This window comes from Annulohypoxylon truncatum, assembly GCF_022578515.1.
Source record: "Annulohypoxylon truncatum strain CBS 140777 unplaced genomic scaffold F4807scaffold_23, whole genome shotgun sequence".
NCBI classification, from domain to species: domain Eukaryota; kingdom Fungi; phylum Ascomycota; class Sordariomycetes; order Xylariales; family Hypoxylaceae; genus Annulohypoxylon; species Annulohypoxylon truncatum.
Window position 1 is genome coordinate 153,905 of NW_025953809.1, and position 26,562 is coordinate 180,466.

Genomic DNA, 26,562 nt, shown 5'->3' on the forward strand with positions numbered 1-26,562 from the left:
CTGGCAGCCTGGATATGAATATCCCGGAAGCCTTGCAGGCGCGGCAGTCTCGGTCAATAATAAACAGAAATGTAAGAACTAATTGGTGTGAATACAAACATGACGTATCGTGCTTTAATTAAAGAAAGGACAATATAATATGGCACTAGTACACTCTCTTGACAACTTACGTTTGTCACAGCCTCATATACTTAGGTAGGTAAATCATACGAAGGTTGTGGATTTGGACCATAGGGTAGAAGTGTCGATGGGCCAAGACCGTGCAAACCGAGGAATATCTCACACTGTATGCTGTTATCTTTAGGTAGTTACGTTCCCTGGGTTGTAGTCGATATCCACTAAAATAGAGTGAATAGATCACTGGTATTATGTCTTAGCCTTAGCTTATTGATTACGCACTGTGGCTGGAGGTGCGGCTCATCGTCCGCCGTCCATGCTCCAAACTTTTGGCCGGAACCTTTGTACCTGCCTAATAGTCAAGTTCTTCACGAAGGTCTAAGTTGTGAAACATAGGTACCTACGTAAGTTTCTTACCTGCATTAAGTAAATATATTAATTAGATTCTAAAGATAGGTTTAATATTCGACTCATGGCTTGAGGTATGTAGGTTTCACCTAATCGGCATATATGTAGGACCTAGCTATTATTACCAAGTACCTACGAAGTAGTGGGTACTGCTTCATGTTGATCCACGCCCTTGCTTTGTTTATATGCGGCTTTCACGGTCCCGATACCTTTTATTTTTAACGGTGTGTTTCACAAGAAGGTCTAGCATGTGATGTCGGATTCCGGTCAGGTCGATCGAATTATAGGTACATCTTATCCTTCGTTGTTACACAGGGCAACTTTTTGCGTCAGCTTAAGGGATGTGTAAAGACTTTTCGTACTAATATACTTGGATAGGTAAATACGCCAAAGAAACTGTGAAGTATGGGTAATAATATATACCAATCATCTTAGCCAATCAAGCGTTTCCTCCAGCTTATGCTTTCCTACGTAAGTGAATGATTGGATATATCGTCAATATTGCAGCCCCCATCATGAAGACTCCAGCAAAAACTTGCAGGCGCCACCAATCCCTCGAGCCAGACCTTAGGTCATAAATTCCCCCTGCGATCGGGCTGCCAATCAACATTCCTAAGCCAACCCAAATCCAATACATACCCGACCGAGCACCGATCACAGCCAAAGAAGGGCAGAAAAGAGGTAGGAACGCGCCCGGTAGTGCTACTAGAAACCCGGATACCATACCCCAGAAAATGGACCAGACGATAGTTCCCGCGATTGTATCGACCGCGATCCAGCAGAGTAGCAAGATAGAGCCAAGGACAAGTGAGACGGCGATGGTTTCGGTGGGCCCGAAGACTGCACCAGCTATACCTGCTATAATTCGACCAACTGCAGATGCCCCATTCACTATAGCAAGAAGGTTAAGGGCTAAGTTCGAACTGATGGAAGGGATCCTGATCTCGGTTAATAACGGCAAGTATAGCAGCGGAATGTAATACGCCGTAGCACTAAGCAACGATGCCACGCAAAGCATCATGTAAGGCAAGTCGGTGAACGCGGACACATCAAACAAGCGCCGGACTGTAGTCGGCTTTTGCTGGTGGCCGACTAGGATGAGATACGAGATCAAATATAGTGCTAGCATAACAAAACCGATGGTTCGAATAGTCCAGGCGAATCCTATCTGGGGTACAAGGTAGCGGAACATGATAGGGTAAATAATGCCGCCTGAAGTTATTTAGCAGTGAATTGAGTCAGTACCTATCTTTGGATATCTCTTACCAATGCTGCTGCCACATGCCATGAGGCCCATGGCCCTAGCTCTTGAGGCAAGATTTGGTAAGCATGCTGATGCTGCTGCTACGCTCGGCGTGAACGCAATACCAGCGCCAAGGCCAACGCAAATGGCCTGGGACAAGAAAAGCTGATAGTATTTGGTGGAGAGGCTTAGCATCATAAGGCCGAAGACCTGCAAGAGACTACCAGACAACACCAGCAACCGATACAGTCCATAATCGTAGAGCGGACCTGTGATGATTCCCCCAGACAGGGTAATGAAGGCACAGGTTGTCGAGATCCAAGATATGGTTGAGCTAGGCTGGCCTTGGAGAAGGGATTGCTCGTAATACGTTTGAAAGACACCGCAGGTAAGAAGGAGTCCCCTTGTATAAAATGTTTCATTAGACTGTGGACTCACACGATAAAACAACCGAATAGGCTTACCAAGTATTGAAAAAAATTATAAATGTACTCAATATCTGAAGCCATTGCCGAATAGTAAGTCGTGAAGCTGGGGCTTTTGGTCCGGATATTTCGGTAAGTAATGGACGATCATAAAAGCTTGACCTGCCCATGGAGGTTGATATTTTATTTTCAGAATGGTTGGAACTTGAGGTTAACATGATGTCGTCTGGAGCCATACTGAATAACGACGTTATAGTATATTATGGCTAATATGGCTTTATTGCAGTTTTGTCAAGCAAGGGGTGAGAGGATAAAGTTGAAGTTGAGACATGAATAGGTAGGTAGAGACAAGGGAGTGAGTATGGTATTTCTACTGGATTTGGGAAAAGTGAATATGGACGTACCTACCAAAATGTTAGTTACATATTCATGGATTTAGTGATATTGCCTAATCGGAACTAGTTGCGAGGTGCATAATATATATAAATTATACACTGCCCTCCCCCTTATGTACATCATAAGCCCTCTAATTCCGAGGTCGATAGGTAGGTAGGTACCTAGGTAGTATAATATTTCTGTAACCTCGGTTCCTTTTGCCTCCAGGAACTCTCTTTCTCTTTGTATTCAATGTTTACTTGCTAAGACACCCTATCCTCCTGTTCGAAAATCCAAAAGCACTTCGTTACCCGTGTTTCAGCCATGGCTTCCGCAAAAAGGTTTGAGGGTATCCCTCGTTTTCCAGACGATGTACCTATTGTACCCATACAAACTATCCCACTATCAGGTCTGCGTTCGGGCGAGGAGACCACGGCGAAGAAGATGCTAATGGCATGTCAAGAGCTCGGTTTCTTCATGCTTGACCTACAAGGAGATATGCTAGGTGCCTCGATCATTGAAGGGATTGACCAGCTATTTGATGTGAGCAAAGATATTTTAAACCTCCCTGAAGAGGTGAAGGCTCAGTATCTCCATGATATTCCTAAGAGCTTCCTTGGGTAATATAACCCCTGAAATTATCACGCCGATTTCATTTTAATGCCCACCCAGCTTTAAACCGCGTGGTGACGCCAGAACCGAGACGAACGAACCCGATCGATTCGAATGGTTTAACATTGGCCAAGACAGCCTGGTGGGAAATACAACACCGCAACCACTTCCGCACCTTGTACAATCTCACCTTGCCCTACTGAGATCTTTTCTGGAGCACGGTCAGAGTATCATTGGTATGATAAGCTCCATACTCGCGACCGAGCTTGGCCTCCCGCCTGATGCTTTCACGTCCATGCAAAGATCTTCTAAGCCCTCCGGTACGGTTGTACGGTTTATCAAAGCATTCGCGAGTTTAGATCTTGGAGATCTCCGCACAAGCATGATCCACCATACAGACTTTGGCACCGTCACCTTACTCGCCAATGTACTAGGCGGGCTGCAGATTCTCTCCCCGGGAAGAGACGCGGCGGACGAGACTGCCTGGCTTTGGGTACACCCGCGACCGGGTTGCTTAATTGTCAATCTAGGCGATGCGATGGTTCAATGGACAGGTGGACTACTACGTAGTAATGTGCATCGTATCAACCATGCACCTGGGTTGCAGCGTTTCGTTGATAGGTACAGTTTAGCCATCTTGGTAAGGCCAGAACGCGATGCAAGCATGAAAAGATTGATTGGTGAGGGCGAGAATAGTGACTTGACCGCCTGGGAATGGGAAGTTCGGAAGGCAATGGCCTTGAAGAGGGACAACGGTACCGAAGAGAGTAAGAAGAGCGCCTAGTCTTGCTACAAGGAAATATACCTAGATAGGCATTTCAATAAATAGGAACTTTCTTTCCAAGCATTTTAGCCCGGCTTCTTTTATCATGTCCAAGATTAAGTAGGCACCTAATGCAGTTTTGGAGAAATTCTTAACTGAAATAAGAGGAAGGAATACAACATATCTCCTCGCTGTCTTCTATTCTAAACCTGAAAATAAACCTCAATACAATATTACATGTAGGCAATTGCCCCGAAGACCCTCCAACCCTGTTAGATGTATTCATCTGACCCACCTTCCTCAAGATGAGTCAACTGGCCACTTTTTCCGTAGACGGAGAGGTCGTTGAGCTTAATGGCCTGCCGAGGCCGCGTCTCGGCGGACCCGATAGTGACAATTGCGCGCTGACTGTCGTTGCAGGGGTCGATAGTATGATTGTCACCAGTGCCGGTATGCATCTTAGACCTGCTGCTACCGTATTTCATGAATCCTGTTACCTTTCCATGGATGTGGCGAAACAGAGGATAGTTTGCAGGGAGATCCGCAACGAGCTGTGCTAAGTTACGTTCTATAATTGTACAAACGTAAACCCTGGGTAAAGCCCAGGTGAAGTCCGGGTCAAGGAATTCCTTGACAAAGGCAACCCTGACGATAGAAGCCGCAAAAACCCTGTTTGATATTTGTAAGTCCCGAGGCGAGGTAATATAGTGTTCGAACGATACCACGTACGACAGACCAGATCCAGTCAAGCCGAGAATAATGAGTTTCTTGCGAAGCTCCATCTGTAACCTACCAAAGAAATAAATAGGTGACAGAGCGTAGAAAATATCAGTGAAACTGAAAAGGGCTATATATCAGATGTGAGCTAATGACTCAGAGTCTGTGCCTGATAACTGTGACAAGTAAAGACTGACCGGTGCAGGTAATGATCATGACCACCAGTGTTTTCGGACTGGCCGTCGTTCCGGGTATGCCAGGTTTCCACAGTCTTTCGAGTGGACGTGCCTGGAGACCCCAAATCATTCCCTGAACGAAGCTCGCAATGGTCGTTAATGCCATCAGTCCGTAGATAACCCATTTTGAGCGTCGATAACTATCCCGGATAAGCGAAAGGATGAAGAAACAGATCGAAATCTTAACAGCCCAGATGTCGATAACTGCGAATAGAATTGTATACTCGCTTATTCTTTTGACATTTTCCTTTTGCTCGTCGGTGAGAAATTGTAGATGGCGACCAAAGCCCTCTTGAACCGAGACATACTCAAGTGCATTAGTAGTGAGATTCAACACCTTCGCCACCTGTCAGCATGGCGGTTGAACATATAATTGTATGACTAGAAATAAACGCACTAGAGCAAGAAGAATCAAGTAATTTTCGATTCCAAACTGGGCTCTCTTATTCCGTAGCCTATTAGCAATCCGCGTTCCCGTAGAAAGAACAATTAGGACGGTGAATACTGTGTCGGTGATTAACATCATCCGACCTCTGTTCTCGTCAACTAAGCTAGGGTCAAAATCGGCGCCTTCACTTGCCATGGTAGAAGTTGAGGTTGACACCTAGGGATTCAATGCAGGGTTAACGCAGATAGGGCCAACGAGCCGCTATAGCGTTATCGAGTAAGGCTGTAGGAGGATTTGGGGATAGGATTCGCTTAACCGACTGGCTTACGTCCAGTGGGCCTCAGGATGACCTAGAATCTGAGGCAAACCACCATCCCCTAATCCATTAGAAGGCGTCGAAGCCATGATATTTGGAGATGAGAGAAGTGGTGGCGGTGGTTACTTTCTCGTGTAGCTGCGGTGGTACGAATGAGAGCAGCTTCGGTGTATCGACTTGTAACTATAGGTACCTAGAGTCCTAGACACACATATTGATGACTGATTAGCCATGCCTGGGTTATTCGCCCAGTTTCGAGTTCACCGATGAGGATCTGCGCGGCGCTGAAGCACTGCATTGTTGTGTTACTCATCCTTCGGATAGATACCTAGCCAATCTTATTGAGTTAAAGCTGTCGCATAATACTGCCTCACTTGCTCAGTATTTAGGTAGGTCCCTAGGTAGGTAAGTAAGGGAGTAAGGTTGCGTACGAGACATGCCGAGGTAAGAGAGACCTTAGCCTAGGAGATATCTCAGGTAACACAGCCTTGGGAGTGACACAAGGCCACGGTTACACAGCAGCTACCTGAATAAGTACCTGCTACCTGCTACCTAGCTATCTGATACCTACCTGATACCTAGATACCTACTAGTGTTGATATCGGGACCTTCACGTGATTAGAATCTTTGTTGCTTCGCCATTTCCCCACCATTCTACTTCCTGACAACATCCGGATTGAATTCATTTACCTGCCACCGTAGAACGCTCACTCTCTCACATCTCGTCATCTTCAAGGCCAATCAAAGTAAATCCTATTATTATCATGGCTAGCAAGGCGGGTACGCACCACAAGCGATCCAGGCTTGCTGAGTCCGCGTACAGCTCACCCTACTCACACGTCGGTGCCCCGACCCCCCATCCTAACACAGATCCTTACTCACAACTCCGCACCCGTGCGCTCTCTACTCTTGAGGCTATGGGATATGACCCGAAGACCATGGTGGAACGTGGTGTGGTCTGGGCCGAAGATCAAGACCCTTTCGGCCATGTCATGCAGTCGCAGTATATGCACTTCTTTGGCACTTGCTTTCATCGCGTCATGGAAAGTTACGACGAATTCCTTAGCGAACAGGAGTACGACGACATGATCAGTGCCAAAACCGTCGTCCCCGCCCTTCGAAAATATAATGTTGACATCAAAAGACAGGTCAAGTACCCTGATTCAGTTCGTGCAGCCATAGTCACACTTCATCTATACCGCCATTACTGAGTCATGTATAGCTTATCGCAGCCTACCGGGAGGAGCATATAGAGCCAACGCGCAACGGTGGGACTACCTCCCTGTTTTCTTTGAAGCAGCAAGCCATCGTTGCAGAAGTCAAGGGCACCGTTACTTTCATGGACGCTAAAACCGGCCGTCCCGTCGACATCCGTACCCTTGGCGGAGGATGGCCGGCTCTGTATGACGGTTTTAGTGAGAAGTGTAAACACGGGATCAGCCTTAAAGAGCAGTGGGAAAACAACCACCGTAAATCAAATATGTAAAGGAAAGGAAAAATTCCTCGTGTTCATGTATGTAGCTCGCCACAATCTATATAAAACCTTTCGAGCCAAGGCCCTCGCCCCGAAGTAAAAGGAAAGAACGGCGAGCTAAAACTAATACTGCTCTAAGAAGTGATTCTCCAGGCCCGAACTTTCTCCTTTGACTATCACTGCGACTAGCTACGAGGTCTAGGTAGCCCGCCTTCTCCCGGCCGTCCACTAGCATGCACGCCACGTGTGCACCGGATGCGAAACCGTCCTCGTGAAATCCAAACCCCATCCAAGCTCCCGCAAAGCTGATGCCGGATACCCCGTTGATCCTATGGATGTAGCCCGACATGAGGATACTTTCTGAACTGATGAGCGGATGATGGTACACTTGAATGCTTTGCAGCGTCTTGGGGATGCGTGTGGGATTCATGGAAACCAGGACCCGACCCACACTGTTCGGGTCTCCAGGGAAGGGAATCCCTTGGAGCTTGTTCATATCAAATGTGATAGATATCTTAGAGCCTTGCTCGTGGGGAGGAGTTCCGTCAATGGCTTCGTCGGTGCGACCAAGGAAACAATTCCATGCGGCACGGGCTGATGGGCGTTTAGGCAAGAACTGAGACATATTAATGAAGGCATACTTATATTCGGGCCTCACACAGCACGGAGAGTAGCCATGTACTTACTGACGTATCCGAATGTAGGTAGCATGTATTACGGCTTGTCTGAAAGCTGCTAAGGATTCTCCTCTCTAGATCGGTAGCGCCATTTCCGAGAATATCAAGCGCTTGTCTTGCGTGAACCGCAAGCGCCACGTGGTCATAGATTCGAGACGATCCGTCTCCAAATGTAAGCATCACCCCTTGCTTCAGCCGTACTGCTTTCTGTACGGGCGTTTTCAAATGCACCTGATGGTGCGCTGGAAGACTGCTTAGAAACGCATCGACGTAAGTTTTCGATCCATTCTGAAAAGACCGCCACCTAAGTGTTCTTGTTACTGTGTCCAGGAGACGGTGGTCCATCCTTCACTATTGGTTAGTATACCGGCCTATTTGGATAGTTGAAGTTATAAGGCTTCGACTTACATGAATCGGATAAGTGGCCTTGCTGGAAACGTCTCTTTGAATTCGTTTGTGTCAATACACCATGGAGAGGCCACCATAGGGATCAAGAAATAGTTTATGAATTCATCGGAATACTTCTTTTCTTTCAAATAATCGCCGATGGTCTGAAATTGGTCCAACGACTTCAAGTCCTTCTCTATAGCGTCGATTTCGTTCTCACACGAGGTAAGTAGACTGGTATCCTCATCTTCTCTAACGATAGTAGGCTCCTCGTAAAGAATCTCATGGGCGAATAGGCTAAACCACAAGATTTCAAATACCAGGCGCCAGAACCAGAAGGTAAACAAATATGACAACTCGCCAAGAAAACTCCAGATCGAAGAGCTGCTCCATTCGAAATCCCCATCGGAAACGGAGACCCCGAATGACATATCCGTAGGAATTGTCCTTATACCCAATTCCTTCAAGAAATCATTGAATTGTGCTATACGATTTCATATTAGTGGTAGCTCGCTTTGTAGAGAATTAATAATATCAACCTACGATATGTAGCTTCATCCAGGGCGATGAAACCAGTATCAACATCTACAACTCTCCCCTTTCCCTTGAACGCCACGGAGTTGGCATGTCCACCAAGCTTGCTATCGGACTCGTAGATATCCACTAAGTAACCATGCTTTCTCAACTTCCAAGAGCATGCTATACCCGATATTCCTCCGCCAACAATAGCAATGTGCCGCGGACGAGTAGATGATTCCTTGCCTGATGGCATGATAGATGGAAGAATTCTACGGTCAGATAACTGGAGTTGGGGCGAGAGATAGAGTGAGGATGCCAGTGATCATGAAAAAAACGTGATGTCTTAAGATATAGGAATATAATTAACATGCTCTTTTTCCCTTTGCTCAGCTTTTATGTAGCACCATACAATCATCGTGATGTGTCCTACCCAGCAATACTGGCAGTTAGGAACATAGTACTCGAAAGCTCATTACACTAGGTACCTAGTATGGTAAGTACCCGTACCTATGAAGTACATTAGATGCCTGAATGATGATTTGATTAACACGGGTTGTAAGCTGGACGCCGAACAACGCCGCTTCTTCGAAAGAGGCTTCAATTCCAAGACAGGGTGAGTAGTAGCTGAGCCTGTATATACCACATGCATCGTGACACAGCAGCGGTTGGCTGTATTTATATGTAATGCCTGTTTATAGTAAGAGACTATTGGAGTGTTTTAAATGGCTCACATCAGCCCTAAAGTATGTGAAACATGTTCGTATTTTGCACCAGAGATAGCTTTATGATAGTAAACTATGGCACATGATTCCTCTGGTTGCAACAAAAATATGGGGATAGCAAGAAGCGACAATACACCGCCTGATGAGGTTGTACACACGCGCATATACACAATGCATACTGACTGATAAGAGCAACTCATCGTTCAAGTTAGGTAAGGACTAGATGGAGGGGAGAACTGCATGGCTTAATGTGTATGATTGATGCAACAGACATCGGTCAGACAGTGGCGTAAAATCCGCTCAACCGCACTTTTGTAATAGGAGTTTTTCACAGTTTTTGATTGGCCATTTTATGGAATTAATTCCACACAATAGCTCATGATGTCATTAGAAAGCATGAATGTTCTGAAGCATGGTTGATTCTGTTATTGTTCCTTCGACCGGACGTTGTCCTATGGTGAGAGGATTAATATATTAATATTAGATCCTTGTTATAAACATATTAGAAAATGTTGTCAAGCAAGGCTGGTTCATCCCATACTACCCACACCTATCTGGACCATGGCCTACTTGGTTCTCATTGTTGAAGTTGCCGTCTTCACGGTAGTGTGCACCATCCTAGTTGTAAGTTCCCGTGAGCATCTGTCAACATTTTACTACGTGCTCTCTAGCCCTTTCTAACTATCATACTAGTGTACGTATGTTGCAATCCGGAGAATTCTTTTCCACCCATATAGCAAAATCCCCGGTCCATTCTTCGCCAAAGTCACCAATGTCTATTCAGCTTATCACTCTTGGAGGGGAACTATGCATCTTGATGTGCAAATTTGCCATCAAAAATACGGTTAGCCGCGTTCCAACGTAGACTTGCTAGCTATACTCAGTATGGGCAGGGGACTTGATACGGTACGGTCCGAACCAGATTTTAACGTTATATCCTCCAGATATGAACGGTAGGTCTTCCTTTCTAGCTGCTTTAGTTAGATTGATGTACAGATGGTTTGAAACTCACATGATACCAGCAATATATGGCCATGGAAAACCGTTCCGAAAGTCGAAAGGTTATGAGACTATGATACCGATCCCGGATGGATGGAGCACGATGACATCAATCGACAAAACTTTGCATCACAACCTGCGGAGAGTCTTGAGATCTGGACTCACTACGGAGTCGCTAGCGCGCTATGAGCCGGCAATCCTTCGTAACTTGAAGATATATTTCTCTCAGCTTACTCAGGAGAGAGATGGAGAGGGCTGGAGCTCCACCGGTGATATGAGGAAGTGGAGTATGTCACTGAACCATACTACGCGATCTATAAGTTACTAACGGGCATACTGCAGACTTATGCCTAGGTTTTGATACTATGGCAGAGTTCGGCCTGGGGTTGAAGACTAACTTGCTGAGCGGACCCGCGAGAGATTTCGTGTTTCCTGCTCTGCATGTACACGAGAAAAAGATGGGTCTCTGGGAACAGTTGCCAATTCTCAATGACTTAGGCATTGGCAACCTGGTCAGCATCACCTTCCTCCTTTTTTCACCCCGAGCGAAATTGTTTGCAAACTGGTACCAGACGTTCTTGGAGGAAGCTATTGCTACAAATACTGCCAAAAGCAGCGGGATCTTCGGTCCCCCAATCCAAAGCGGGCAGGGACTTCTGGAGAAACCGGGCCACAATTATGCACAGATGATCGGAGAAGGTTCTTTCAGCACCTTTTCGTCCGCGGACGCCTACGGTATAATGATTTCTGGCTTTCTCCATTACCTCACCCAGTACCCACATGTGTACGAGAAGCTCGCTGTCGAGTTGAGGAGTAAGTTCAGGCCGGGCGAAGAAATAACTTGGGGTCCTAAGCTTGAATCAAGCGCGTACCTACGCGCAGTAATCGATGAAGTCATGCGATTACTGCCGCCAGCTTGCGGCGTTCACTGGCGAGAGTGCGAGCGTTCCGGAGTTACTATCGGCCCTGACGAACTGTCGATGCCCGTCGGGAGCGATGTTGGTATGAGCCTCTTTGCATTGTTCAGAGATGGTAGAATATTCCGCAAGCCGGTTTTGTTCTGGCCTGAACGATGGATTCCAGGCACATTGCCGGAAGCTGAATATAGCCTAGCCAAGAAGATGTTTACGCCTTTTTCAGTTGGGCCAAGGAACTGTGCCGGAGGCCATGTTGCAATTATGATGACCAGCATCGCATATACCTACATTCTAGTCAATTATGAGTTCCGATACGATCCAGAACAAGAAAAGGCTACCTCAAGTCTTTGGCCTAACAGCTCTAAGGAACCTGGAACGCAATCAGAGCTAAGGTTTGAAAGTCATTATTCGATTGCTGGATGGGAAAGCGGCCCTTTCATTCAATTTCAAGAACGGAAGTGACTTAGATTACTGTTCATGGCTTATGCTAGGGAAAATAGGATAGTGGGTCTCCGGAGCTACTGAATTTTAATAGTTGATGATTTTCGAGAATATGAGGGAAGCTTTTTGCTGAAATATTGCAACATCCATTCACTTAGTGGAAAGTGATAGGTAGTCACTTATGCTGGTACGGTACTAAGCATCTCGGTATTCAAGTCTTCGTTCAAATAATCACACTGCATGGATGACGATCCTGGGAAATACATTTATATGCAGTTCTAATAACTATCATCAAATTGATCCTTCCTACCTGTGTAGGTACCCAGGTAGCTTGCCACCGATTTTACCAAACCAATCTAACCTCTATATCGAAACGGTCCAATAGCATCGTGGGTATAAACGCCAAAACTTTCTGGGGAGACCCATGGATTCCAAGTTCTATGCTCATGTCTATATGATTGTATAATTATATTCGAGGTATTTACTGTAATAATATTAGCAGCCTGTCGACGAGTGCATGCCGTGTGGACTCAAAGACTTACACAAGAGAGATCATAGAGCTGCGAAACCGTGTTAAGGTCACCAGCCGGGAAGATGCCGAAGTCAGGGTCAGCAGTACCATACTGGGACTCCTGCAGGTCGTACCACCATAGGTTGACGCCTTTTGCGATCAGGCTGCAGGCAATGTCTTGCCAGTAGATGCGAGCGTTCTCGGTGCTAGGCACAGCCTGGTTGACAGTCTTTCCGGATGTAGGCCACCCGGTCTCGGTGACGTAGACGGGCTTGTTGCCGGCAAGGGCCAGGGTCTTGTTGAACCCGTCGTAGAACCTCTCGGGGGCGTCGCCGATGCTGTTGGGCTTGGTCTCCTCCCAGTAAGGGTAACCGTCGAAGCCCAACCAATCGATGTTGTCGATGACGGCGCTGTTCGTGGCGTTCAGGAATGAGTCGTAGGTGTCGACGTGGCCGACGGGCACGCCTGCGAGTGCGGTGCCGGCGATGGCGCTGCGGACTTGGGAAATGTAGTTGATGAGCGTCGCGCCGCTGACACCGACCTCGCCGCTAGCGTCGCGGTATAGATCTTCGCTTCCGACAGAGATACCCAAGACTAGATCCGTGAATGAAGTTCCGTACTGGTTGATGGCAGCCTTGAGGGCGGCAATCTCGTTCGCGATGGCCTGGTCGCCACCGGACACCCAGAGACCTAACAATAAGGTGGTCTTGGTGCTGATGGCTGCAGGAATCGCGCTAATAACGTCGCTGGTAGTTCCCCATTGGACTGTTGGAGTCGGGTTAGTGGCCAATGACATGTCTCGAATACGAATTTCAGCTTACCCATAGAGTACAGGCGAGCACTGGTCCAACCGCTGGTACCCGACAAGCTCTTGGCGCGGTTGAATTCATATTCAAAGTCGGCTTGCTGCTTAGCTGCCTGGTTAAGGAAAAAGGCACCGTAGTTAAAGCCCTTGATTCCGGAGTTGGCGGCACTAACGGCAGCGGCAGCAGTGCCGGCGGTGGCCGCGAGACCGATGACCGAGGAAGCAAAACGCATATTGTATTAGTGTATTATTGGGTATTAAGCGAGGGTGATGGTAAGCGAGTGACAGCTACAATATGCAGCGATGAGGCGTTGTGATAACGAATGAACGACCGTGAAGGACAAGTTATTAGTCTACAATAGAATGCGAAACGGGAAGAGAGGGAAGAAATAGAAAAGAAAGGGATCAGCAGTTCTAGAAGCAGAACAAAAGCTCATTCGGAAAAGGGATCGAAAATCGGATCGCATCAACATCCCTCATACCGACAGGGCGGTTTAATTCGTCCCAGAAGGACTTGGAACTCCACAGTCAGTGGGATGTGCCGGCGCTATCCCCCTGAATTCGTATTCCTGGCCCACTTGCCGCTCAGCCTCAAATCTCAACCGAGAACAGCAAATCAAAGATGCAGGCATCTGCAGCTAGAGTCGGAACGATTGCGCGGACAGTACGCTACCCAAGTGATTTGCACGTATCACAAGCCGTTGAGCCGGTGAGTCGACTGTTGTCGTCTTACTACTCCTGTCCGACTAAGTTATCAAAATATCGCGTTCTTCCACAGCTGCCCGACAGGCCAAGATGTAGTCGAATGCATAGTGAATACGAGTCTATTGCCTTTAATACGCCATTGGTTTAACTTCCATCCAACTCGGCTCTCAGTTCGCCCGTCAGCTTCCCAGCTTCCTAAGTATGTTTTCCAAATTTAAACATGATTGATCCACTTCACCTAGCAGCTAATGTGTGGATGTTTACTTTAAAATTACTACTTCAGGGCGACCGGCTTCGAATTATCTCAGGAGAAAGTGGGGCCCTCCAAGACTCGGTAAAATCTTGATTTCTAGCGCAACTACTAGGTAAATATGCCGCCGGCTTGCTTCACACAGTGCCGTGGAAAGCTATCGAATTTCACTAAAAATCAAATTACGCATTGCGCGTCATATGAATCTAGCTGATGGGAATCTACCTAATTAAGTTACCTCTTACCATTCTTGCCTGCCGGTAACAAATCTTCTAAGTAATTGACATCCAAGGAGATGTGGTTAAGATGCAAGTGTACCTAAGGTAACAGATGATTAACCTTTACTAAGCGAAGTGTTTGCTTAAACCCCCTATCTACCGAACCTTAACGCCTATATTAACACGATCCGCGTAAACTTTAAATGAGCCGCACTATATTGTAACGTTCAATATTTAGATGCATAAAAAATAACCTAGCCTTCTGCTTCGTGTGGAAAAGAAGGACGCATTTCCACTCCTAGTCATTGTGACTTTTAAAGACTCAAGATTGGCGTCACGTAATCTTTCGTTAGAATTAGCATCGTTAGTCATTCCTGACATAGGTGGATAAAAGTAGTACAAGATGAGTAGAATTGCTAGGTGTGCTATCCACGTCGGATTTGACAGGAAGAGGGCTTCTAGGTTACCAGATGTATATTTGGTACAAGGTATTGTAAGACGAGATCTTGCCGTTGACGCATCACGTTCGAAACTTTCGAGTCAGAATCGTGGTCATCATTTACATCATGAGCTGTAGTTATGTGACTAGGCACCTAGACCACAGTTAAGAATACCTACCCATAGACTCCGACGTATTGAGGCCCCTCGATGAATCTTCAGTAGGTACTAAGATTAATTCCCAATATCCAACAATAATTCAAGTACATCAGAGAAGTGGGCAAGCCCGCACCGGAACCAGATTGCCGATAATAATATACAACATCGAATCTGAAGACAATAAAATCCCTACGCCATGTGTTATTATACGATATGGCTGGTCTGGTGTCCAGTTGGTCGCCATGAAGTACAGCGATATACCGTCGATTGGGTCTTCTGCGATCGACCGAGCAATTGCATTCCAGCATCAAGAGGCACACTTGTTGCCCACTCTACCTGCTATCAACATTGGCCGCAAGTTCCTAATGGAAATCATTGACCGAGAAATCCTGAACGGACTTAAGCAAGGTTCAGAACATACCTAGGTTGGAGCCTTCTCCTCCCCTTGTCTACACATAACCACTAGAGTTTCTTGTTTTCACGTTGGTCGGTAAGCAGGATGTCCGGAATTGGTGAGGATGGGAACTGTCATCGGGTATGTCGTCTATCCCTCGAATCAAGTCACTTGAATTTTGAACTTCTATGGGGAGGTGGTCACAAGATAGGCATTTATCTTTGGTTCGATCGGTTCAGGAGTAATAATTCAGTATAGTGGTAGAGAACTTTTAATACGATATGGAATTCATTAAGCAGCCAAGACATGATCACTTTGTCAATATTGAAATATAGGTAGTTTTCATAAATATAGATGAAATCGTTAAATACCTGCCTATGAGTAATTCTCTCAAACCTCAGGAGGGCCAAGAATTAGCACAATCACCTAGGTACCTAGTTAGCTAGGTACCTATATACATCCATAACTCGGTTGTGTTCCTTCCCCTATGCTTTCATTGCTCAGATTTCCCTGACGATGGTTACCTGGACATGTACGAGCAATGGTGTCGCCCGCTCAGTTTGTTACTAAGTTGATGACAAGGTACCTATCTGGGCAATACAGCCACGTAAATGCAGTTGAGAGGAGATGGCATGTTCTTAACTCTGGTTAACTACAACGAATGTGAAGTATTCCTCATATATTTCCCTCAGAAACCATACATTCAATCAAGAGATGCGTGGGACCGAATCGTGAAAGCAAACCAACAATAACAACTTAATACAGTCTCCATGTGTACTTACATTTTAAGATACGTCTATTGCTGCGTCTGCTACGGCCTTTTGAGACGAGAGCGTATCCGATGGACGCCTTGTCCTTGGGCACTTACCCTTTTTTGCAGGCTAGTATGTACGTCTGTTGAATACAAATACACAGTATGCGAGCCTTGCACCTAGTGCCTGAGTAGCGGAAGAAGGGGAAGAAGAGAAAAGCAGACTTCCTTTCTCTGCGAGAAGGATCCTCTCCTCAACTCCTATCCACGAATCTGACCGACGATGCCATCTACATAATCAATACAGAGATTATCTCAGTACGTTAGAGGATCCTGGGATAGGACGACTGCAATATGATGTTTATAAAGGCTCATAGAAATATTGAGCTTGTGTTTGGATTATTAGTCTGCAGCGGGAAACCATACAGAAAAGGGGCTACAACTGCATGTATTGCTCATTCTTGATCTTTGGCATATCACTAGGAAAATATTGAATATGTAGTCACGCATTCTCCGCTTGTTCCCAAAGATAAAATATTATGAGCTCCTACGGCATCTCAAACCCCTAAGTCCATATCCACCCACTTCACCCAAGAAACAACCCCCTATCTCCCTCATCAAGCAGCAGCAACCTCCGCCTCCCTCGCCTTCAGCAACTGCCTATACGTATCCATAACCGTATCCCTCAAGCTGCCATACTTCAACCCCAGAACCCTCGTCGCCAACGACCCATCGATATGGTACGCGGGGATCCACTCGCCCATCTTCCCCACCGGCATCCTCCTCGCCAACTCGGGCTCCTCCTCCCTCGCGATGTCGACCGCGGCCTGGTACCTGAAGTCCTGACCAACGACGAACCTCTTCCCCTCGGCCTCCGGCACCTGCAGCGCGCGCACGTGCGCGGCCGCGACCTCGCGCGAGTCCGCGTAGCCGCCGAAGTCGAACGCGGGAATCGCGTCGCCGTCGATAATGCCATTAAGCAGCTGCACGCTCTCGCTCAGCCCCTTCGTGTCGCGCAGCTCGTGCGCGTACGGGCCGAACACCCACGGCGGACAGATCGTCGCGAGCCCAAAACTAACCTCGTCCTTGTGCTCCTCCATCCAATCCCACATCGCCCTCTCCGCAAGCGCCTTGCTAGCACAATACGCGACGACGCCCGGCGCCACCGCAGCCTCGTCCCACGTCACCGGATTCCAATCCTTCTCATCGTACGAGTAGCCCTCCCTAAGGCCCTTACTTAGATCAATAACAGCAGCGAACGAGCTCGTAGCCACGACCCTCTTAACTTTGCCCCCGCCGTACCGTAGCGCGGCCTCGAGGACCGAGGTCGCGCCCCGGACGGCCGGGTCGAGCAGGTCGCGCACGTTGTCGCGGGGCGCGAGGTTGAACGGCGAAGCCGCGTGCACGACGTGCGTGATGGCCGCGCCGTCCGCGAACGCGGACTCGTACGCCTCCGGCGCCGTCATGTCCGGCACGATGGCCGTGGAGAGTGCTGACGCGAAGGCCGGGAAGCGGGCGACGGTGCGCGCGGCCGAGGAGGCGGAGCGCGCGGTCAGGCGCACCGAAAACCCGGATTCGAGCGCCTCGCGGATGATTTGTCCGCCGACGAAGCCGCCGCCGCCGGTGATGAGGATGGTGCCTTTGTTTTGGGCGGCCATTGCTGAGCTGTGAGTTTGTGGGTTGCGTAGGTATTTAAGGGGTGGTGAGTTGTTGTGAACCGGGTGGTATATTCCAATATATAGAGGCAAGAGCTGTCCCGTTTCTCAAGGATCTGAGAGGTAGGATTGAGAGGCAGTGATGATTTGTGGTCGAGACGGTACTCTTTATACGTGATCTGGTCAGGAGATACCCACCAGATGAGGTCGAATAGCTGGGTAGACTCGCAGATTGTTACCCGGCTTTAAGCTGCTTATGCGTACAGCCTATCAAGTCTCTATTATCGATGCTTTTGTCTAACCAAACATCTTCCTCAACGACGACGGCTCCCGCGGACCCTATATACTCGCAACATAACCTCATATGTGGAGAAGAACGGCGTTGAAACTGACGCAACGTGCGGTCCGCGATCTGCAATCAAGTCGGCGATAGAATGATTTTGGAGCAAGCTAGTGTCCCTCTGGCAAGGATTAGGCGAGTAATTAGGATCATTGGACCAATCTCCACAGCCGCGTGATATGGAGGACATCCCTATCGCTTGTCTTTCGCCGGGGCCCATCGGCCGCGAGAATTTTTCTAGAGTGGATCGAAATGGAGCCTCCGAACACAACACGTTTTATTATCGGCGTTTGAGATAGCTGGCGCCATGATAGTCAGTGCGGCCGGGAATAGCAGGGCATCGGCGGCGGAGTTTCGCTTGACTTACATAGAAATTAGGTATGAGGGGTCCTTTGTTTTCTCCCTGAGAGACGCCCGGTGCATCAACGTCTCTAGAGGACATAGCACACTTCGATGCACCGCCGGGCTAAAATATGACCGCATATGCAATAGTAAAGTGGGTGAATAAGAGACTAGCTACTATAACTTTTTCTTTTTTTAAAAATCGGATAGGAGACTGATGTGTCTTTTCGGCGATTCGGTGCTATAACCGAATAATCTGATGGTAGTTCCTTACCCCTGTCTCCGATAACCACCTATGTCTACCTAGATCTTCAGTTAATTCAAGCACTTAGATAGTTTCTCTTAAAAGATAATGCTTTGAAAATAGCTTTAACATTTCGCTTCAATCATCAAGACTTAGTAAACAGGGTTAACGCCAATTCCGTGGATGTTTTCGAACAGCCAATACAGGTACCCGTACACGCTTATACATTATATACACCGTATCCAAGTTCCCAAATTGATCTTGCATGTGCATCTATCCTCTGTGTTCTATTCAAGTTAGTACTGACAAATCTTCAAGACGGTAGAGAGCGAGCGTTTTGCAACGAAGTGTTAACTTACCTGCAAGAATAGCATTAACTCCGTGACCCCCCAAAACCTCAAGGCATCACGAGCCTCTGTTATCTGGAAGACCCTTATTTCCATTAAGTCCTACCTGCCCTAACGCCCATGTTCATCAATCAACCTCGGGCCTCCAGGTATACCACCTCTGCCGCTGTTACTTCCGTATATCATCTCGATGAGCTTGGTTTTCTGCCTTGAGCGCACACCCTCGAGGTATACGCCGACATCTTCGAGGCCCTTGATCTGCTCCTCGAGCGTGAGCGTGCTAGAATTGACACTTCTTACCAGCGGCGAGACGAGCTTTCTTCTCAAAATCTCGAGGTTCGCCTTCAGGCTGAGTAGCTTGCCGTTGTGTTCTAGCAGGACTCCCTTGTTGCGCACCGTCCTCTCGCGCACGTCCTGAAGCAGATCACGGTTTCGCTCGTATTTCTTGACTTCGCTAGCCTTTGGCCCTAAAATACGCGTCCATAGTGACGAAAGGAAATCGGCGTGCTCCTCGTCCTGCTGCGACGACTCGCGCACCACGACGCGCGCTAGGTTTAAGAACTGCCGATCTATAGCTTCAAAAAGACCGAAGAGCGCTAGTGAATGCTGTAACTCGTTCTCAATAGCTTCTTCAAGAACTGACAAGAATTCCGTAAATGTACGTTGTAGAGTGGTGCGGGTTCTCTGCGGATGCGACATGCCGAACATCGCTGTCGCTACATTGCCTAATTGAGTCGGCATTCCCGTAGCTGGATTCTCAAAAATCCCGATCGCGCAGAAAACATTATGGATATTGGCAAAGGCGATAGAAAGAGGCGGACTTCGCACATCTTGCAACTGAGCTAACTCACGTCGCGCCCAGTCCATCACAATCAAGATACTGTCGATATCGCCGTCGACACTGGCGAAAAATTTGGTAAGCTCGATGGCCAGGGTCTTCAAGTTGTCCGATAGATCGTCGAGGGACTTCGTAATGATGGGCGCGGACGTCATGTTACTTTGTCGCACGCTCTCTCCAAGGTCCCACACTGCGATACCAGTCGCTTGAAGATCCCCAACCTGATTGACGCCATTTTCCGAGTAATAGATCAATGGTTCGAAGGAGCGCGCAATACCCGCTACCTTGACTAGATCAGGCGATGGACGTGGTGGGACAGGTTGGAATAATGACCTGACTGCGGTCATCGACAGAATCGCGACGAGGATTGAGAGGATGATGTTCCCCCATGACTTGGTAATCATCTTGGTCCTATTCCGTATGAAATTCACAGCGGCCTCGATGGGTTCTGTCCGTTGTTGAATGTCGGCACGCAGTGCCAGTCGAATATCTGTGTTGAAATTAGCATCCCTGCCTGACTAGACCCATTAATGCCTAAACGTACAGTTGTCACTGGCGATATCGGGTGACATGGAAACTATCGCGTTAGTTCCCCGATTTAAATGCCTATCTGAGGGCGGCTCGCTCTTTGTCTTGACGAGGGTATCATCTTCATTGGGTGCACCGGGATCCGGCGTTACCCCTTTTTCAGGACTAAGACTTCCTGTGGGCAAACGTGTCCTACGCGCTGCCTCAAAGATGTCATTCTGAAAGATGCTATTGTTGTGATTGGTGTTCATGCGCCGCGGCTGTTCGAAACGTCCCAGAATATCTCTACTTTCGCGCCAATTGCCATACCATCGATCGCCATTCGAGAGTCTTCTCCAGGCTGGAGGGCTGTAATTACCGTTGGACAGAGAGGCTTCGTCTAGATTGTCGTCGCTCTCGTCTTGTAGGTCGGGGTCCTCGTCCGAAAAGCCAAAGCCTGAGTGGGCTGCTGGGTACTCGAACGGTTTCTGCAGCGGAGGAGACATCGGAGTTGCGAAGTTTCTCTCGTCTATGCTGGCGTCTGAATATAGGGACGATGTCATGCTCTCGGGGAAGCTGGGTACCAGGCCCTTCAATAGCAAGGACACTCGAGCCCGAATTTGGATCTGGTGTTGGGCTTGGAAGCGCAGGTCTGGCGCGAAGCGAGAAGAACGAGCGCAAAGTTCGAGTTGACGTTAACGTTTGGTGGTGGCTTGGGGTTTGTCGAGTTAATTTGACAAGAGACTTTTCTAAATCGATTTCAGACTCTGGCGCAGGCAACGCTGGTAGTGCCTTTTGGCGTCGCGGCTGTTCAATCGCTGATCGGTGCGGTATGATAGGAGATGTTCTAAAGGCAAGGCGAGGAAAACGTTTTGGTACAATATTCCGTAGCGGTATGTGGCCTATAGAAACAAGATATGTGTAGAGAAAGACGAAAGTGAAGGCCAAGGCGGCGAGGAATGTACTAGGCGCAATTGTGATGCTGAAAAGCGATATATGAGTATGAGTCTCAACAGACACCAGAGGTTGCATCGAGATCGGAAACGACCGACCAGTCAAGGTCCACGGGCCGTCTCGAGTCTTGACTATTCACTCTTGTCTCAGGGCTTGTATTATCGAAAATATTTTGAGCGGCGACTGGAGGAACGGATTGCGAGGTTAAGATGAAGTAGAAGTAGAAGTACAGGTATAAGCGAGGCGGGTATGTAAGTGTAAGTTAAGAATAAGGTCAGAGTAAGTTAAGAGCACCTAGGTTAAGTTCAATACTAGGTTAACACTTGGAATTAGGGTCGAAGGTACCCGACCCGACCCGATTCCGCGATGTAAATCGTCGATAAAGTTTGCGCGTCTTATAAAACCAAATGATAGCAAGCTCGAGGGCTTTGCAGGTATGAATGCACCTGGCTTAGCTACCCATATCCATTGATGTTAGGTATGACTTGCGATTGCGATTGCGATCTTATCATACGATGTTGTCGCGCAAACAAGATCCGTGAGTGGAGAACCGATACTCCGCAACAGCAACCAACAACTTTCCAAGGCAAATGGGTTGAGTTAAATAAGCAAAAAGTGTGCGCGCCTAAGTAATTTCAATGCGCGATCAGGTTGGTCGTCAAAAGGGTAACTATTCGTATGAGAAGTTGTTCAGAAAGATGTAGATGAATAGGAGTGCGAAATTGAGAGGCTGGGAAACTCTGCACCATCTTAACTTTCCCAAGGTTCTCCAGCTGTTCCTTCTCACTCTGCCACTTAAAGTACCCCCCACCTTCGGGAAGTCGCAGCAGGTTCTCTGGGAGCCAATGGTTATGCTTCGTTTGGGTCAGTGTAGGACAGACCCGATGCAAGGGTCGATACTTTCAAGCTATACAATAGCCTGTTTTAGGAATGGACCAAAAAGGGGGGGTTGCGATCTTGGAAGTCTCGGAAGCCTCGAAAGCTCTTGCTCATGAAATGTCTGATCAAGTCTCACCACGATGACTACCTTGATGACTTTTATCATAGTAGACAGTGAGACAGTGATTCACGCTTTCTTGTCCCTTCTCCCTCCCTCATCCCCTAGTCGAAGTAGCGTTGGTTCAAACAAGGTCATGAGTGTTTGACCAATCATATCAAGAGATTATTTGTACCTAACCTATGAGTTGTCTTGAATTTAAGTGCTTGCATAAACGAATCATCGTTCGAGGTCGTCACCAATCAGAGCTAAGAGTTACTCCGAACTGCAAGCACTTAACGCGTTTTGAAAACAAACTAGCAGAGCCAGACACGATGTCATCAATAAACAATCGGTTCGCGCGTTCTTATTATTGGTAAAAAGGGCAAACTGAAGGATCGGCTGACCTTTTCGGTATTTATAGAGATTTACACATAGATCCATGTATAATGATACTACCTAGGTACTGTTGCGTATATCAGAGCTGTGAAGATACCCCGCACATTGTCGCATGTCGCATGTCGCAGCATCAAATCTTATCGTATTCTCAAATCACAACATTTAGCTTATCACCCCGCAGATGGCCAGCCCCTGGCCACTTTCTACTACCGACGGATATACCCAGGGTGTCCACTTAAATATAAGCTGAAGAGTTCACTTCATGATGTACAATACCGTCTGTTGTAAAAACACATTATGATTCCTCGAGAGCAAAAAAAGGAATTGACTTGTTCCTATCGCTATTATCGCTACTTAAAACCAATGAACCCGCTCCGTAGAGAAGTATAGATGATTTCATGACCTCATAAAGAACACCCGCCTTCCCCTGATGAATGGATACCCTACTTAGGAGGTACATACGCCTAGGTGTGAATTCACACACCATCAACTAGCATTATCTGCGTATTGCGTACATACATGGAATAGCACGTGTTCGAATCTCCTATCTCTACGTACTGAGCATTTGGTTCTGCATAGTCAATGCGACCTCATGAACGCGTCTAGTATTGTTGTTGCTCCGCTTTTGGGATGACGGGCATGATCCCCATCGCCTACAAGATCCGCGTCTGCAAGATCACCGCTGCTGAAGGGTTCCTCACTAGTCGACCCTTGCGGTTTCAAGACTTCGCGCCGACGGATTCGCAAGGTTATTGACTTGCTTCATCGGCGGCGGTTGATACTTGCTCTTCTTTCGTAACCTTTTACGCGCAACCATGACTGGGACGGAGCTCTTGGTCACTAGATAGTTCGAGAAGGACCCTAAAAGCGTGCTATAATGTCACATTAGTACCGCATTCACCTCCTATTGGATAGGTCAAGATTTAACTTACCCCTTTAACGCGCTTCTGCCGCGGCTGCCCAAAATAACCAACGTCGGATTCAAGATATCGATCACCTCTGTTATCAGGTGCTTGGGATTCTTGCAATGTATCACTTCCACGATTACTCGCACTTGTAATTGCGTTTTTCGGAGAAGTTTCGATACTCGTTCGGCGATTTCCAGCACGGCCCGGTCTCTCTCTTCCTGTAACCTGGTCCTTCCGCGAACACTGGGCGCCGGAGATGGATTGTTACTACTACTAACGTCGATAGCTCGGATATGTGGTGACATCGAGGACCCTTGCATCTTGAACGGGCCGGGGCTAGCGGTACGATTCTGTGGCTTGGCTGATATCCCCTTAGAGAGAGCACTAATAGCCATCGCCTGTTCCTTCATCGCCTTAGGTTCGTCAGGTACCATATTACCTGCGTCAACTGATCCGCTGGCTTCTTCGTCCATGCAGTACATCGCTATCAGCGTATCGCCGTCGCGAAGCACGGTTCCAACAGCCCATTCTAACGCGTGTGTTGATTCGTCACTCAAGTCCGTTGCTACTAGATATTTACGAAGACGACGGTGTTCTTCCTCTGCATCTCGCTGTATTTTGTTAAATTCACCACGGTAGAGAATACGCAGAGTGCGGTGGACTTCGGGCGTGGAAATAATCGGCGTTGATGATAATTGTAGCCTTTGCGCAGCTCTAATGGCATCGACATCGGCATCCAAATCCGGATCAAGAGGAGTCTGCGTCCCAGACATAGGATCCTGGTCAAAACTCGTTGACGGCTGAACCACACCCTTGCCTTGCCTTCTATTCTCTCCAGTAGGACCCGTAACTGTAATTTCTGGTTCGTCGAAAAGTGACCTATACTGGGGTTGAGTGGCATTAACTTGTTTTCCTAGACATATCGTTAGATGTTGATTATCAGGAGTGTATTTTGCGAAAAGCAATAAACTCACGTTCATCTTCAATCGCAGCTAGTAGACTTTTGGCTGTCGCAGTTCCCTCGTCGGGAGACTCTTGATCTCGTGACTCGGCTCGTGTGGTGAGTTTTCTTCCCCTATGTAATTCCTCATCAGAAGAGTTCGCGAACTCGTCGTCGCTCTCGTCCGGTAAAAGTTCCCCGTATGGGCTTAGGTTATCTTTCTCTATTCTACCATGTCCCTCGCCCTCTTGCTTCTTACGGGCCAATGAAGCTAAGCTCGAACCGCCGTAGAGCAAATTGGCGTCAGAGAGTTTCCTGTAAGCATTGTTCATATCCATCACCTGTCCATTTAGCGTGATGACGTCCTGCTGTTGGTTGCGCCCCGAGGGATTTCCAAATGGCGAATTGGACCGTAGATTGAAACGATTGTTTGGCGATTTAGACTTATTATTCTTCCTAGAAAAGCGGCTGTGTTCGCCAGGGAGTACCAAGTTGGACAAGTCAGGTCCACGAAGTGCTTCGCCTATGGAACTCGATCGTATGGAACTGCCTGGACCACGCCTCGCTGGCATAGCTTGTCCGACATTGGTAGGCAGGATATCGTGAAACTTGTAGGCAGACGTCGGGTCATTGTTCCTCGAGCTTGACAGGCTCATGGGAGGTGGCGACCTAGGGCCCAAATCTATGACTGGATTTGAGGCAGCATCCGACATGCTTCTATTGCGGTTTGTATTATCTGAAGCCGGGGACTTATAAGATAGCGTCGGGGATGTGTGCGTACTCGTTGGTGTGTTTGTAGAGGGGCTACTTATGTCTAACATGCTTCGGGGTTGCGGGAGAGGACGAGTATCGATGTCTAGCATACTACGGACTGGAGCTTGGGGCGGAGGACTCCGAGGCGTATTTGTAGACCTATCGCCAATGTCCAGCATGCTTCGCATAGGTGATCGAGGAGTCGTAAAGGGAGAAGGAGACCTATGGTCGACCGACGCAGGTCTCCTTGGCTGCATCGCGATGAGGTTCTCGACCTCCTTTCGCTCCTCCTCGAGCGCCGCCTCAAGCGACATAAGCTTCCTGCCAGACATAATGAAGGTTTTGCCGTGGAACTTTCTGTGCTAACAGGTATTGGGGGGTACGGATTCGGTTGGAATATGAGAACGACGGTTCGTAAATCGAGATCGAAGAAACTACGTCGAGTGGCAACTACTTGGGAGTTGGTTCGTAGCTAGTTTGCTCTGGGAGCAAACTTTGGGCCTCGGCGGGAAACGCAGTTGGATATTTGATGAGTTTTTAGGGCTATAAAAATAGTTGAGAGGCACGGTTAATCGAGAAACGCCGGGTCGGTGCTATCGTGGAATAATAGTCGGGCGTCTTCGATATAGACGGCATATGATCATCGTGTTTTAAAAAGTTCCCTTCTCGTTTCTGCTTTCTTATCTCAACCTGGACCTAGACCCTTCAGCTCATGGCTACCAGCCAAAGAATTAGGGTACTTTAAGTTCAGGCAGGCGTTGGAACCGGGGAGCAGGACCAACTTATGACTGGTTGGGAGTATAGGAAATGGATGATAGAAGCGAAAGAGTCGTCGTATTTGAAAGAAGATGTGGGTCTTAGCGTAGGATCTTCAATATCCTAGGGAAAGAACTTCGAAGAGAATTTAATATTCTGGGGACGTTCTGCCCAGGCGCCAGGTGGGAAACGAACACAGTGCTCGGCGCTATGCTACAAAGTTCGAGCTAGTATTGAGTCTGAGTAACAAGTGCTACGTAAAAACGGAACTCGGAACGGGGAGGCCTCATCTGCCTTGTTCGCCAAGACCGTTAGGTGCAAGTAAAAGAGAGGTCAAAGGTATGAACCTGACTTGATGGCCGCGATGGTTTAAAAAAGGGAGGGGGTCAAGTCCAGAAGGAATTGGATGTTAAGAGATGGGGGAACTGGCAGAATTAGTCGCCGGTCGCAGGTCGCAAAGGTGGAACCCGAGACTAGGTAGTTTTTTTTCTTTGGTTGGTTCGGTGTTTTAGGTCGTTTCTTAATAGTAATAAGAATTAGACCTGTTTTTACTCTTATATCCTTTATTGTTTTCGAATGCGACGTTGGGAGTTGTTCGTTCTAAATAGTAGGAAAAAATTTAGAGGCCATAGAATG

General features: G+C 47.7%; 9 protein-coding genes across 9 annotated transcripts; 2 read left to right on the plus strand and 7 right to left on the minus strand.

Moving 5' to 3' along the window:
* Window positions 1-982: 982 nt before the first annotated feature.
* F4807DRAFT_468747 (putative MFS monocarboxylate transporter) lies at window positions 983-3,995 on the minus strand (the record flags this gene model as incomplete). The annotated part of the gene is made up of 4 exons (XM_048002635.1): window positions 3,513-3,995; window positions 2,233-2,305; window positions 1,792-2,171; window positions 983-1,737 (listed from the first exon to the last, which is right to left on the minus strand). Exons 1-4 carry the CDS (start codon window positions 3,562-3,564, stop codon window positions 983-985), a joined length of 1,260 nt encoding a protein of 419 aa, XP_047852679.1. The 5' UTR covers window positions 3,565-3,995.
* A 64-nt stretch (window positions 3,996-4,059) lies between these two features.
* On the minus strand, window positions 4,060-6,122 carry F4807DRAFT_431817 (uncharacterized protein). The gene is made up of 4 exons (XM_047998553.1): window positions 5,294-6,122; window positions 4,858-5,233; window positions 4,673-4,790; window positions 4,060-4,612 (listed from the first exon to the last, which is right to left on the minus strand). Exons 1-4 carry the CDS (start codon window positions 5,477-5,479, stop codon window positions 4,216-4,218), a joined length of 1,077 nt encoding a protein of 358 aa, XP_047852680.1. The 5' UTR covers window positions 5,480-6,122; the 3' UTR covers window positions 4,060-4,215.
* A 242-nt stretch (window positions 6,123-6,364) lies between these two features.
* On the plus strand, window positions 6,365-7,086 carry F4807DRAFT_461889 (uncharacterized protein; the record flags this gene model as incomplete). Its single annotated transcript, XM_048001739.1, has 2 exons — window positions 6,365-6,766; window positions 6,823-7,086. 2 exons carry the CDS (start codon window positions 6,365-6,367, stop codon window positions 7,084-7,086), a joined length of 666 nt encoding a protein of 221 aa, XP_047852681.1.
* Window positions 7,087-7,132: 46 nt separating this feature from the next.
* On the minus strand, window positions 7,133-8,910 carry F4807DRAFT_461890 (FAD/NAD(P)-binding domain-containing protein; the record flags this gene model as incomplete). The annotated part of the gene is made up of 4 exons (XM_048001740.1): window positions 7,133-7,690; window positions 7,761-8,097; window positions 8,160-8,622; window positions 8,682-8,910. 4 exons carry the CDS (start codon window positions 8,908-8,910, stop codon window positions 7,133-7,135), a joined length of 1,587 nt encoding a protein of 528 aa, XP_047852682.1.
* Window positions 8,911-9,940: 1,030 nt separating this feature from the next.
* F4807DRAFT_468753 (benzoate 4-monooxygenase cytochrome P450) lies at window positions 9,941-11,931 on the plus strand (the record flags this gene model as incomplete). Its single annotated transcript, XM_048002636.1, has 5 exons — window positions 9,941-10,003; window positions 10,073-10,223; window positions 10,273-10,332; window positions 10,402-10,665; window positions 10,721-11,931. The coding sequence occupies 5 exons, from the start codon at window positions 9,941-9,943 to the stop codon at window positions 11,755-11,757; spliced, it is 1,575 nt and encodes a 524-aa protein (XP_047852683.1). The 3' UTR covers window positions 11,758-11,931.
* Window positions 11,932-11,938: 7 nt separating this feature from the next.
* On the minus strand, window positions 11,939-13,701 carry F4807DRAFT_431826 (glycoside hydrolase family 17 protein; the record flags this gene model as incomplete). Its single annotated transcript, XM_047998554.1, has 3 exons — window positions 13,069-13,701; window positions 12,275-13,012; window positions 11,939-12,220 (listed from the first exon to the last, which is right to left on the minus strand). Coding segments are annotated over exons 1-2 (955 nt in total), but the record flags the coding sequence as incomplete, so codon positions are not given.
* A 2,807-nt stretch (window positions 13,702-16,508) lies between these two features.
* Window positions 16,509-17,781, minus strand: F4807DRAFT_155018 (NAD(P)-binding protein). Its single transcript, XM_047993259.1, has one exon. The coding sequence runs from the start codon at window positions 17,623-17,625 to the stop codon at window positions 16,585-16,587; it is 1,041 nt and encodes a 346-aa protein (XP_047852685.1). The 5' UTR covers window positions 17,626-17,781; the 3' UTR covers window positions 16,509-16,584.
* A 1,225-nt stretch (window positions 17,782-19,006) lies between these two features.
* On the minus strand, window positions 19,007-20,746 carry F4807DRAFT_461894 (uncharacterized protein; the record flags this gene model as incomplete). The annotated part of the gene is made up of 2 exons (XM_048001741.1): window positions 19,007-20,223; window positions 20,278-20,746. 2 exons carry the CDS (start codon window positions 20,744-20,746, stop codon window positions 19,007-19,009), a joined length of 1,686 nt encoding a protein of 561 aa, XP_047852686.1.
* A 2,523-nt stretch (window positions 20,747-23,269) lies between these two features.
* Window positions 23,270-25,502, minus strand: F4807DRAFT_461895 (uncharacterized protein; the record flags this gene model as incomplete). The annotated part of the gene is made up of 3 exons (XM_048001742.1): window positions 23,270-23,441; window positions 23,502-24,390; window positions 24,452-25,502. The coding sequence occupies 3 exons, from the start codon at window positions 25,500-25,502 to the stop codon at window positions 23,270-23,272; spliced, it is 2,112 nt and encodes a 703-aa protein (XP_047852687.1).
* Window positions 25,503-26,562: the final 1,060 nt, after the last annotated feature.

Bases quoted from the DNA above. Each gene is read 5' to 3' on its own strand.
- F4807DRAFT_431817 (XM_047998553.1), bottom strand. From the start codon at position 5,479: ATGGCAAGTGAAGGCGCCGATTTTGACCCTAGCTTAGTTGACGAGAAC. The intron at 5,234-5,293 runs GTGCGTTTATTT...CAGGTGGCGAAG, and splicing joins ACTTGATTCTTCTTGCTCTA to GTGTTGAATCTCACTACTAA. The intron at 4,613-4,672 runs GTACGTGGTATC...AATATCAAACAG, and splicing joins TTGACTGGATCTGGTCTGTC to GGTTTTTGCGGCTTCTATCG.
- F4807DRAFT_155018 (XM_047993259.1), bottom strand. From the start codon at position 17,625: ATGGCCGCCCAAAACAAAGGCACCATCCTCATCACCGGCGGCGGCGGC.